The 12,734-nt window shown below is 40.6% G+C and overlaps 1 protein-coding gene across 23 annotated transcripts in view; it reads right to left on the reverse strand.

The window, feature by feature from the left end:
• Positions 1 to 12,734, reverse strand: part of ANK2 (ankyrin 2) — a 638,506-nt gene that overhangs the window by 270,546 nt on the left and 355,226 nt on the right. For 5 of the 23 annotated variants that reach the window (XM_075066186.1, XM_075066182.1, XM_075066190.1 and 2 more), the window contains exon 1: positions 5,224 to 5,472. The exons of 14 other annotated variants lie outside the window; for them this stretch is intronic. In XM_075066186.1, coding sequence (XP_074922287.1) covers positions 5,224 to 5,358 — 135 coding nt within the window. In that variant the 5' untranslated portion in view covers positions 5,359 to 5,472. Of the gene's footprint in view, positions 1 to 5,223; positions 5,479 to 12,734 lie in introns of those variants that run through there. 4 more of the 23 variants (XM_075066187.1, XM_075066184.1, XM_075066183.1 and 1 more) reach the window with 2 other exon arrangements.

The following is a 12,734-nucleotide window of genomic DNA, read 5'->3' on the forward strand; positions in this document are numbered from 1 at the left end:
TCCTGAGGATGGAGGGTGCCGCCAAGTGCGTCATAGGATTTAGATATTCGCGTCTAGTGTGAGTAGAGTAGCGGACGTGCTGCGGAGGGAAAGATGTCATGGAGCCCAATACTGCCATGGTGAGGGAAAAGGCATAGGAGGTGCCATACAGGGTTAACACCCCAGGAGGTGGGTCTTGAGGTTGGTGTGGGACAGTTTTCCTGTGTCCGCGGGGACATGACTCTGAGGGTAGAATTCAGATTGCACTGGCACAGCAGCCTGTAGTTCAGACTCCTCCTCACTGGAGGAAGGCTGTTCGGACCCCGAGTCATTTGTCATAGAGAAGCCATCCCAAGAAAGGGCGATTGCAATGTAGGTGACACTAGGGGTCACTTGAATGGGTAAATTGCAACGGTGGGGCAGTAGTAGGCGAAGCACATAGAGATCCTGTGAGAAAACCCAGACTGCGGAGTTTTTTGTCTTGGCTCCGTGCCAAGTAGCGTAGTAATGCCGTGCCGCAGGCGGTGCTGTGCTATTAATAGCAGGCTGCGGTGCTTCCCGGTGCCTTCGTTGTCGGTGCCGCATTCATCGTGTGCCGATAGTGCCACAATCGAGGCTGGCAACTGAAAGCCTGTCGCCTCGGCACCAGAGCCTCGCGCTGCCGCCAAAAGCACAGGCGGGTTTGGCGCAGTACCGGAGGAGCCCGGTTCGTCAAACGTACTCAGGCGGGGGAAATGCTGGTAAGGAAACTGACAAGTTGACAGGAGAAGGTTTGTCAGTGAAGCTTTGTTTCGATTGTGAGTGCTCTCTTTTAGCTGTCTTCTTCAGTTTTTTTGAAGGGTTAGAGCTGTGTCTGAGAGAGACAGAGTCCGCGCCAGGGTCTGAGGCGGACTGCAAGGATTTTTGGAGTAAAAGGAGTTTTAGCTTTAATTCTCTGTCCTTCCTAACTCTAGAGCTTAACTTGGTGCAGTGAGAGCATTTTGGGGAATATGAGTCTCTCCCAAGCGTTTTATACCTTGGACTGTCCATCAGAAAGAAGGGATAGCATCCTTACAAGAGGAGCAGCGCTTAAAGCTGTGGAGCCAGGCATATTTGAAGCAGCTGACAGGATGAGAAAAAAAATTTTTTTTTTTTAAATAGTAGGAAGATAGGTAGGTACACTAACTAACAGCTAGAAACAGGAAAAAAACTGTCTAACTACAGGATATTTAAGATGGGAAGGAATATAAAGGAGTCTCTGAGCTCCGTCTCAAGCCGGGGGCGGTAGAGAAGGAACTGAGGGTACCGGCGGCGCATGCTTTGTAATAATATACTCAGAGTGAGTGACAGGTTCTAAGCATGCGTGGCCGGTAGGAGTACTGCTGTAAAAAATCTCCGATCAAAGGCGCAGGGGCACACCGACACCTAGAGTGGAGCACCCACAGGGACATCTCTCGAAAAAGAACTCATATTTCTTCTTCCGGTGAGACAGACTACAGGAGATACACAGACAAGAGTGGGTACTATTGAAAACTCAACACCTGTTCCTTCACTGCAACTCTGGTAACAGGGATATCAAACTAAAAACCGTACAGGAAGATATCACCATTACTAGAGTGGTGAATGCGGAGTTTTCATTTATGCCCACTGTGGCTAGAGAGACCAAACTTGGTTTCATGGGCTTCCATAGGATTCATGCAACCAGTCAAGTAACCAGCTGGCCTCTGGATAATCTCCTTTTGCCTGCTCATATTAAGATCACCACCACCACCCCTTTGACTGGAATTTACCATTTAGATGGTATTCTGGGTTGATGAAATCCTCATTTGTGTTCTTCTTTATTAATTGCCACACCTGCTTTTTGTATGTTTTTATACTTCACTTTAATAATATCAGTAAATTATTCTCTCTCCTTAACTCCCAGTTAAATTTAAACCATAAAACCCCACCACCATTTTAGAGCCAAATACAGGGAATTTGGTCCTCAGTCTCCAAATAATCTGTATCTGAAATTATTATAAATGTCTTATCCGAGCACATAATGGTACCCAAATCTCAAGTATCATACCCAGGACTGAATAACATTTTCCTTCAGCTACATACAATATTCAGATAAGCTGGATGACCACAAGCCAAAACGTCAGATCCAAATCATCAAGTCTCTCTATAATGGACCAAATCTGAAGAGTCAAAAATGTGAGCAGGCTCTGATTTGGACCTTCATTTTTAACCCCCCATTTTGGGAATGTTTTTATCCATGGCTTTATATTAGCCTATTAACATATTATGAAGGTTGGTTTCACTTTTATTTAAATTCAATTTAGTTGTCACACAAGGTTTTAGTCATGTGTTTGAGTATAAACCTACCCAGGGGCATTTTCTGCCTTCATGCATGATCTAAGGAAATGGCTATGTTCCACCAAGTCCAATACACTGACCACAGGAAGGAATCACTCCTCCTTAGAATGACATAGTGGAAGTCATGCACCGAAAAGGTCAGAATGCAGTCTACTCTACTCAGTCTCAAACACTCACATGTGTGTTCAGACCACACTTCTATTAGAATAGCAGCAAGATTAGGCATGGAGGGTATGAAAGGAAGGGAGAAAAATTACTGTGAGTCTGTCAAACTCTGGTTTTCTGAAATTTGAGACCCATCTCTTAGTAATAAAAATATAAATCAGTCTAGAGTAGTTTATTTTCTTAAAATCTTTAACAGACTTACTTGATTTTTTTAAAAATAGCCTTTTAAAAATGAGCCCTGCTTGCTTAAAATAATCAAAAAAAACCACCATATCCAGCAGTTTGACATCTCACCTGAAAAAGTTATTTTGCACAATACAGACAATTCTGGAAAGCTGAGTGAAAGTACTGTTTCCAACACACAGAATGATTTCTTCAGTGAGTGGGGCCTGAAGCAGCAGAGAAAGCTGTTTTTAATTTCAATTCAGAAGGGATCAGATTAATAAAAACAATTTAGCTGTTCAAGATGGCTGTACACCAACTGAATTAAACTTTGGATGTTGCATCTGCTGCAAGTTTTCACTGAACCACCATCCTCAGCCTGATGCTAATCTTTTCCTTTGGTCACTAAGACCCACAGTCTGTCTTGCTGAAAGTAGGACAGTAAAACAAGGTCCCGGTTAAGTAGCAGATAATAGCATAAAAAGACAACAAGGTTCTGTGCCAGATACCATACCTGTATTTCAGAAGAGATGATACAGTCACTGGATTTCCCACGTCACCACAAAACTTGGTTGACAGTTTCTTTTACAGAGCTATCTTTTTATCTTGTATGAGGAATTGACAACAGTGAATGCAAAGAGACTCCATAAGCCAATGCAAGAAAGGCAATTGCCCTTTGTAATTTTCTGGGTCCTTTACAAGTGGAATGAGAAACTTGCCCTAAAGTGACTCCCTCCATCCCTGCTAGTGCCACATAGGACTCAAAAGAACCTCATGATTAATAGTATTACAGACCGTGTCATCCTGGATGTTTGATCTCTGTCCATTGCCCTGAAGAGCCAATGAAAGTAGTGCTGCCTCCCATGCCTCAGGCAGCTCTGAAACCTGATTGATAAGAATCCCAAATAATTTTGCTGCATTTGGCCTATTACCACCTTTTTCAATGATCTCACCTTATGTAGAGAAAGGTCAGAGTCTGCAAAAAAGGATTTTTTTTTTTTAAATCGCAGGCTAAAGGTTTTTAAAGGTTTCAGGCACCTTGCTCTCTCTATAAAGGGTTCCAGCATTCCTCATTAATTTTCACCAATCACAAGTGGCATGAATCCATCTCAAAGGTGGCTGGCTATACACTCCCAGTGAAGCCAGAACCTCGGATTGTGAAAATGGCTGTACATTAGGGAAAGGTAAGTTTGCTCCTTAGTCTTTGCCACTGCTTCTATTTTGCCAAATACATTGATTTATACTGACAACTCCTTGCACTGAGAAACATTTGTCTGAAATCTCATGAAGCCGGTGCGGCTGAATGATAGCCCAAATCCTAGAACAGTTCTGCTGTAGGAGATTGTGCAGATGATGAGATTGGAACTGAGAGTTCTATCACATCCATGGAACAGGAGAGCTAAACCCCTCTGTGATTCATATGATCAGAGTCAAATCTTCTGTCAGTGATGCTCTCTCCCCTCTCCTACTTCATCCACTGTAGGTCACTTGTTCACCATGACAACAAGAGTAGACAATGATAGAGGTATATTCACCAAGGAACATATCCGGAATACGTATTCGTGAACGAGTCGACCCAAAAGCCATGAGATAATTCCATAGTTGTCATGACACAAATCAGTGAATATCAGAGTCAATATCTGCATATATTAAATCCCCCAAGGCTATTAGCTTTGGTGACCACAGCACTAGCTGCAAAAGTAACTCAGTCAGCTCAAGTGCGAAGTCTGCATGACACTCAGTAAGCAGTACGCTTTTGGTCTCATTGTTTCAGTGGGATTACTTGGATAGTCAGAGCAAGGGTGCCAGGATCTGGCCCTGATTGTAGTTTTCTATTCATATTGAGCCTGGGGAATAAGAGCAACAAAGGAAAAGGGCACTTCACTTGCTGCTTAACACATACAGTAATTCAGTTCACATTGCTTTTTTCCTCTTAGATGCAGGAAAGTTACTCATATATTTTAATCTGACAGTCATACATTGCAAGAAATAAGTATACCTAAGTCTAGCTCCTGCAAACGCTCATCTGCATTGTCCTTATGTACCTGAGTAGTCCCATTGATTTGAATGGGATTACTCATGGGATTAAGGGTTTGCAGGCAAGGGTCCCTACTATAGAGCCACAAAACGAGAAATAATGTTGCTAGATTCCTAGAGAACAGTGAAACCAATGATAGTTAGTGACTAATCTATCAATGTAGGATGATTTATGGCAGTAAGATAGGCTAAAATACGATATTATATCCAGGCTTTCATAGCATTTAAGATCACATGAAGTCCTCTGCTGCCTACATTCCTAGACTACTTGGTACCTGAAAATATATTCAAGCTACTGCTCAGCATAGTGCCAGCTGTCTTTTTCGTTACTCTTAGTGCCACAATAGCAAATTCAACGGCTTAAACACACACACACACACTCTCTCTCTCTCACTCTTCTACCACACTGCTTAACTGGGGAGACTACTATCCAGCAGCCTCAAAAGGGTTGAGCAAAGAGGTCCCTTTCAAGTCTAAGATCTATAGTTCTGGGACCTTAACCTTTCCCCGTGTCTTTCATCTGTTTCACCAGTTAAGACTTACCTGAGCCTCGGGATCTTTGCTTTCTTCATTGTTGCATCCATAGTAATCAGGAATTTTATCCAAATCCTCTATGTTCCCTTGTGCTCTTATACTCTTGCCTGTGTGACACGACTGGCAAACTGGTGCATTGCCCATGTCAGTTCTATCAATTCCTGCAAGTGGGTTTATCCTTCACTATGGACTGTGCCCAGTGTTCCCAAAGGGCAGCTGGCTTAGACAATGCAGAAAGATGATCATTCACTTCTGTGCAGTGCTCCCTTGAAAACCTTCCCTCCCTCTCTAGCTGGCCTGTGTCAAAGAGAACTCAAACCCCAGCAACTGCAGACAGCATTCAGTGACCATTTCCAATTCAGGCGCTGTCTGTCTATTTTTACACCTACCAGGCCAGCTATGCATGTAAATGGAGTTGAGGGGGGAGCTGCTTTCCAGCATACAGTCAGCCTGCGTAGCACACAGAGTTGAAGTCCTACTGTGTGAAATGACTCTACATGTGAGGGTTATTGAATTACCCAGTTGCATGCCTTTGACTGTTTTGATTTTTTTCCTACTGCTCTCTGTCTGACTGTGTTTATACAAAGCACTGAATTTCAGAATGTTACTAATGTCTTGCAAGTTTCCAACAGAAGAAAACCCTAATTAATTCAAATGGCATCTATTTGGTTTTTAACAAAACAAAAGACAATCAAAACGTTTGAGCACATTTTTCATGACCATTTATATTAATCATTCTTTTGTCATTTAAAGTTCACTCATCTATTAATCATGATGAACTCATTTTGGATTGATTTGTATGTGGGCTATGGTTTTATAGATATTCAGTTGTAATTTAAGCAAAAATTTCTGACCCTTTTGTTTATGTTAAATCTTGTCTAGACCATATTTTCATTATTATTTTTTTAAATCAGAGTATAAAGGTTTTCCCTCTGCTTTTGTATTGACCTTCAGGGTTGTATCAGGTAGAACAGCAGCTTATTGAGCATCCTCTTTTGGAACTAGCCCGCTATTCCTTAACTTTAAGAGCCTCCCCTGCAGAGCTTAAAACCAGCAAAACTAACAAGGAAATAAATATAGCAGATAGCAAATGCATTTCTAAAGCCAGTGTATCCGTAAATATTGGCTTGTAGTAGAGAATGCTGTATCTTTGCTAAAACATCATCTTGAGGTATATGCACTCAATCTGTAAGTGGAAATGTGTATATGAACTTGGTCTGAAATTCCTCAGAAACTGAATGATGTTCCTCAAAAGCCAGAAGCATTAACCCAACATTTTTCTCTTTGAAGTTTCAAAGTATTGCAGTATTAAAATATACAGCAGACACCATGGTGTCCTATTGATTTGTACCCAGTTATCCTTCATATCTGTGACAGTTATAAGCAGATATTTTCCCCTTTCGGATTATTGACCCATATATAGGATTCATTATGTCAGGTTGATTTATAACTCTACTTTTTTCCTGATCGATAAGCCTTTCGATATGGGATTGGTTCAGTTCCCTTGCCAAACCTTGGGCAGTATTATTTATAAACTAACGCACCTTGTGGGATAACATATGTACAAAAGAACTAACAGTATATTACTGCATTTGGGTATATACTTCACCTAGCTATATTTATACCTATGCAGAGGTAGATAAAATCTGATTCACAAAATGTCCCCAATAACATTTCTCCCAGCCATTTAAGCCCAACAGGAAAATAGTTTAAATTATTACATTCTTACCTCCATATCCAAACAACCTGAACTTAAAGTATAAAAATGTATTAATAAAAAAGCTTTCAGCACATTTAGATTGTAATAATATAATGTAATGTATATACGCACACATCACACACCAGTACTCAGAGCTGCTTCATGGTAGTTCAAGCTCCATTAAGTATTACAGTGACCTCTGACACTTCAGTAACTGCATGAGTACAGCCCAGTTATAAAATTGCATAATTTATTTCCCACAACACTATGGTAATTGTTATCCATGGTGTTAAAGGACTTTTAATAAATGAGCAAGGGTAATCTGTTCCTCATTGTCTCAGCTTCATTCTCTTCGTGTTCTCCTTGATTTTCTCATAGCCCTGCCCTGATTTATAAACTGTTGTGGTTCAGACAATGGTAATTCCCAGCTCCTGTTACATCTATTACTACAAAAATAGCAAAAAACAGAAAATGCCAAATACTTGACTCAGACAAAGTTCACATAACCAAGGCTTGTACACGTAAAAAAAAACCCCACACACCGACACCCACCTACCTGTTTTGTTTTTGTTTTTGTTTTTTTAACAAGGACACTGTCAATTTGAAATCAGACCAACCAAAAAAAAATTGAATAAAAAGTAATCTCAGGTACAACACGTGCTCTTGGGGTTCCCATTGCTATGATGTGACAGTTACAGGCTTTATTTTGGTCTAACTTTCAGATACATAAAAGCACAATTAGGGGAAGAAAGAGGAAATACTGTTATGTCACATAGCTTTAAAACAGAACTTGTAGTTAGTTGAAATTGTTCAGGTAAAGTTCACATAAGTCCTCGGGTGACAGATTGAATAGGTAGAGGGCAAGTGGAACAGTTAAGCAATATGAAAAATTCATTTATCCCATGGATCTCCAATTTATCACTTGAACATCAACACCACGTGTGGTATATATTCTGGTATCTATATAACTAGTGTGCCAAAGAGGTTCTTTACCGCAATGGATTGCCCCCTCCTATCCAGTCATACCAAATTAATAGGTCATGCTCCCTCATTTGCGACACCAACCATTTCTTTACACAAAGATCATGTTGTCAGGAATTGAGGTTAGATCCCTTATGGTTACATTATCTGCTCTATATTGGGATATTTTAAGTACTCCAGTGGTTGGTAAATAAATTCATTTTCTCCTTCACTGAATTACCTCTACAGAGTCTCATTCATAAATATGTGCAACAAAGCCATGTGCCCGGAGGTCTTGATCCAGTAAAACACAAACACATGCTTATTTAAAGTTAAGAAGGTATTTATGTGTTTTGCTAGACTGAGACTTGAATGGAGAAAAGACAGCATCTCTTCATCTTAAAGGGACACTGTCAAATTGAAATGTATTCATTTTTTTAAAAAGGAGTTAGAGGTAGTTTCAGGGATTACACCTTCTCATGAGTCACCTTGAGTTAGTTGCACAAACATGCCTCTCTTTTTAGAAATAACTTTTCTTTCCCTACCGCTGTGTGGAAGACCTATACAAACAGGGGAAGCCCGTGAAATGCACAAATGCACAAATCAAGCAACATTTAAAAAAAAAAACCCAGAAAAACATATTATTGTCTCTTTAATGCCTTTCAGATTACCCTTGTCCCTGCCAGCAGGTATATGGGATCTTGGGGAGCAATTACCACACAGGTGGGGTGCCAATTAATTTCTTTATTAAAGGAAAAAGGAAGCGGTGGGAATTTAACAATAAAATGACGAGGATGGTTATAGCGTGTTTACAATAGACAATGATGGGGGTTCTGCTAATACTTGAACAGTGTAGGAGTTCTAACAGTGGGTACATAGTGGGTCAGCCACATGGGATCAGTACAGTCAATAAGCACTAACTTTATATAGGAACAATTCTAGATAACAGTGAAATGCCAACGTACCAAAAAGAAAATGCAAATAAATGTTAGCTTCTTATAAAAATGGTTAACAATCTTAGATAGAATATTTAAGTGTTGGCCTTATATACAATGTAACACAATGTATTAATGAAATACAAACTATTAGCAATATGGTTAAGAAATTATGCATGTAGAAAATTACTGACTTAATTGTGAGGCTTGATAGAAAGAAGCAACCTAAAGCTGGTTAAGAAACAGGAGGGAGGGAGTGATGATTATGCACTGATGAGGAGAGTGCAGCTTGGAGCAGCGAACACTTGAAAGCCCTGCAAGGTAAGGACAACGGGCTAGAGAGGTTTTAAGCACACGTGGCGATATGAGCGGGGAAAACAGACAAGTATACAGAGGAGACACGCAAAAACCTTATCATCTTAACAAAGGCAAACAAAAATATCACACATTCTAAACAAAACTATAACAACAACTATACAGGCAACAAACAGCACATTATAACAGGCAGGTGAAACTTACAAGCTCCACAATCTTACTATAATTATTAAACTAAAAACAAAACCATGGTGCACCTTATGTTATGGGAAGTTACGAGGCAGAGTGGTATATGCCCAGGATGTGACTGCAGCAGTGGCGACTCGAAGCAGAGAGCCCCGAGGCAAACCCACAGGGCAGCTTAGCAGCGGCAACAACTATTTTAGCAGCAAGTGGTCGCGGAGTTAGAGAGGTTTAAGACACACCAAGTTTAGCTTGAGTCTGTGCTGGGGAGACAGAGCCAGCAGCTAAAATAATAAAATAAAAGTACAAGAGTTTTCACAGAGGATTCTTACCAGCCCAAAGGAAGCCAGCAGAGGTAAAGCAGCAAGAACATCAGAAGTCTAGGTACCTGTCTCAAATCAGAGATCTCTCAGCGCAATTTTCCGTGGGGGGTTCAAAAAATGGGTACCGAGCAAAAAATAAAACGAGACGGAGAAAGGACCCCCAGAACCCTCGGCTCATCAGACCAGCAGCAATGCAGGAACCTTTCTGATCTTAGTTTTAAAAATGTCTCTTTTTAAAGGCAACTTAGCCAGTTCCGCCCCAGTGCTTTTGATAGGCTCCCCTGTCACAGAGGAGGAGAGGGCAGGGAAACTTAGGTGAGCAAGACATGTCTGGCAGAGTCTGTGCAGTAGTGACTCAAAAGCACATGAGGCTATGACTCATGCCCAAATCTAAAAACACAATAGGTCTTGCGTCTGGACATGCCTACCTACACGAGCCCAGGAACAGTTGATAACAGGACTAACCCTTTGAAAGGGCAGTGTCCTTTAGCACAAGCACCCTTTGAGAAGGGCAACGCTCTGTAACCAACTTTAAGGGGCCCTCCCTTTTGAGAAGGGCAGTGGCCCTGCTAAACAACTTAACAGCCAGGGAGGGGAGGCCACAGGAGAACAAAAACAAAATGGAGTATGGGGACAGCTGTAAGAGACAAAACGGAATGGGGGGATAGCTGTAACAGACAGCCCTTAGCTGTTAATTATAATGGTGGGGAAAACATTCTCAGGCAATAGCACAACTTGCTGATGTGCTAACAAGCCATTTGCCTCAATCAGCTCAACTCCACATTTTAGACCACTAATCAAGGTCAATGAGAGCTTACAGAGGCAACGGCATCGTGTTTTAAAATCATTACTGTGCTATGTACAAGTTCCCAGTTTTATTCAGAGCTTTAGTTTCTTCAGGCCTTCTTCCATCAGCTGGCCTCCTCAGCTGGTGCAGACCCTTGTTCCTTCTTTTTGGTAGGTCTCATTTCCTAACTGCATGGATTTGGTAATTCTAAGAAAAACGGTCATTAATGTATGAAAGACAACAATACTTACAGAGAAGGGAAATGGTTCTAAAATGAGCACCAAAATTGTTCCTCTCTAGTTTCATGCACACACTGGGACTTTGCTGTGTGAGGAGGTGACCCTTTTGCATGTGCAGATCATTTCACTGAGTAAAGAACATCTGCAAAAACAAGGGACCCCAAGAGGATCTAGGCGCTAAGTATTGATTTAAAAGATCTACTTGTGATGAGATGTCATAGCACATCACAGATTTTTGAAGAGGGCTGGAAATGGAGAAATGTGAAGGCTTAAATCTATTATGCTTTACTGCTGCTGGTGATTTCTGCCCAAACAGATCTGAATAAACAACCTCAGAAATAAATTTTACAGCTGTAAAAACAATGGATTTCCAAGGAACAGCTTCACATAAATGACCAATCTATTCACTGGGCACCTGGTTAGACATTTTTTCCATATTAAATTGCCTCATTTCCCATATTAAAAGTCCAAACATGAGAGGACCTATTTGACCAACTAGCACCTTTCCTGTCAGACATCCTTGTGAGTGCTTAATGCAGTCCCTGCCATGGTAGCTTTTCTGTTCCACTAGTTCCTAACATAAAGTGGTCAATTAATGCGAGATGAGCTTATAAAAAAAAAGGAAAGAAAGACCAGTGCATCAGCTGGAGGGGAAAATGATGGTGAACGCTGAGCAGCATGCATTCCTTAGAAATAACGCTTGTAGACAGTTACAATCTGTGTAGACATCTGACAGAGCAAGGGATAAGCTTTCTGCCAGAGTCCTTTTAACAATATCACTGTTGTTTGTCAAAATGGTTCAAAGTCATTAGGGCAAATTACTCAGAAAGCAAACATTTTCATGTTTTGCCAAACTTAGTTAGGGCATGATATACAAACAAAGGATGTATCTTGGTGTGTAGAATTCAAAGTCCTCATAGAGGACATACTTGCAATATCTTTGTAAGTTCCCATGCTCTTTTTGCAATTGTTGTTATCTGGGCTGCACTATTGTTTTTCAAATCTATCATCTAACGAACCAAAAACAAAGGCCTGGTTTTCAGTTATGACGCTTTAGTGTAGACATTAAAGTATCTTAGTCCCTGTTTATGAATAATAAACCAGACTCTGTTCTGAATTACACCAGAGTAAATCAAGAGTAACTTGTCTAAAACCAGTGAAGTTACTCCAGATTTCTACCTTGTTAGATGAAAACAGAACCTGATTCAATCTCTGTAGCTAGCATAACACATGCATAACCAGTTTAAACATTCACACTACATCCTCTGTAAAGATTGGTTTTCTTTGGTTTTTTTAATGAAATCACAAAGTTTGAAAACATGTTAGGTCATTCATACAGCCCTGTTATTACAATCTCTGTTTACGTGGCCACATACATGTATGTCAATTCATAACGTGGGGAGAAAAAGGACTCATAGCTTACTAAGTGGAAGAGGTCTCTGTTTTTCAGCAGAAGGCCAAGGAAGCAGTGGAATGTGTTTAACATTCCCACTGGGAAGACACCAGGCCACATATAAATATAAGCCATTATATTATATTCTGTTGATTAGGGCTGAGATGGAAAGCAGTTGGCTAAGATTTGACCTAAGATGATGATGATAAAATGGGAAAAGAAACCAGAAGAATTAGCAAAAACTATGTCACCATCATTCATAAAAGTACAGAATTTGTGACTCAGGTATGCAGTATAAGGGTTCTTCTGGACATGAAACTGCTGTTGGATGTCAAAGTTGTAGCTGTGGTTAAGAGCAGTTTTCTCCACCTGTTCTTGGTACAAAGACTATTTTACATGCAGACTTTGCTACACCTATCTATGGTTTACACCAGAGGCTATTTGGAAGCTGAAACAGGTGCAGACTGTAGAGGCCAACATATTAAAGAGACAATAATTTTGAGGGCATATAGAGTCTATACTCCATGAGCAGCACCGGCAACCTGGGGATGGATTCAAGGTGTTCGTCTTGACCTTCAAAACTCTATATTGTTCTGTAATAGGTTACCTAAGAGGCCATCTCTCTTCCAGTATGATAACTCCAGTTGAAAGTCAGGTTTTGTTGCTCAAACAGGAGCTCCTTCAAT

The sequence above is a fragment of the Chelonoidis abingdonii genome, chromosome 5, assembly GCF_003597395.2.
Source record: "Chelonoidis abingdonii isolate Lonesome George chromosome 5, CheloAbing_2.0, whole genome shotgun sequence".
Lineage (NCBI taxonomy): Eukaryota > Metazoa > Chordata > Testudines > Testudinidae > Chelonoidis > Chelonoidis abingdonii.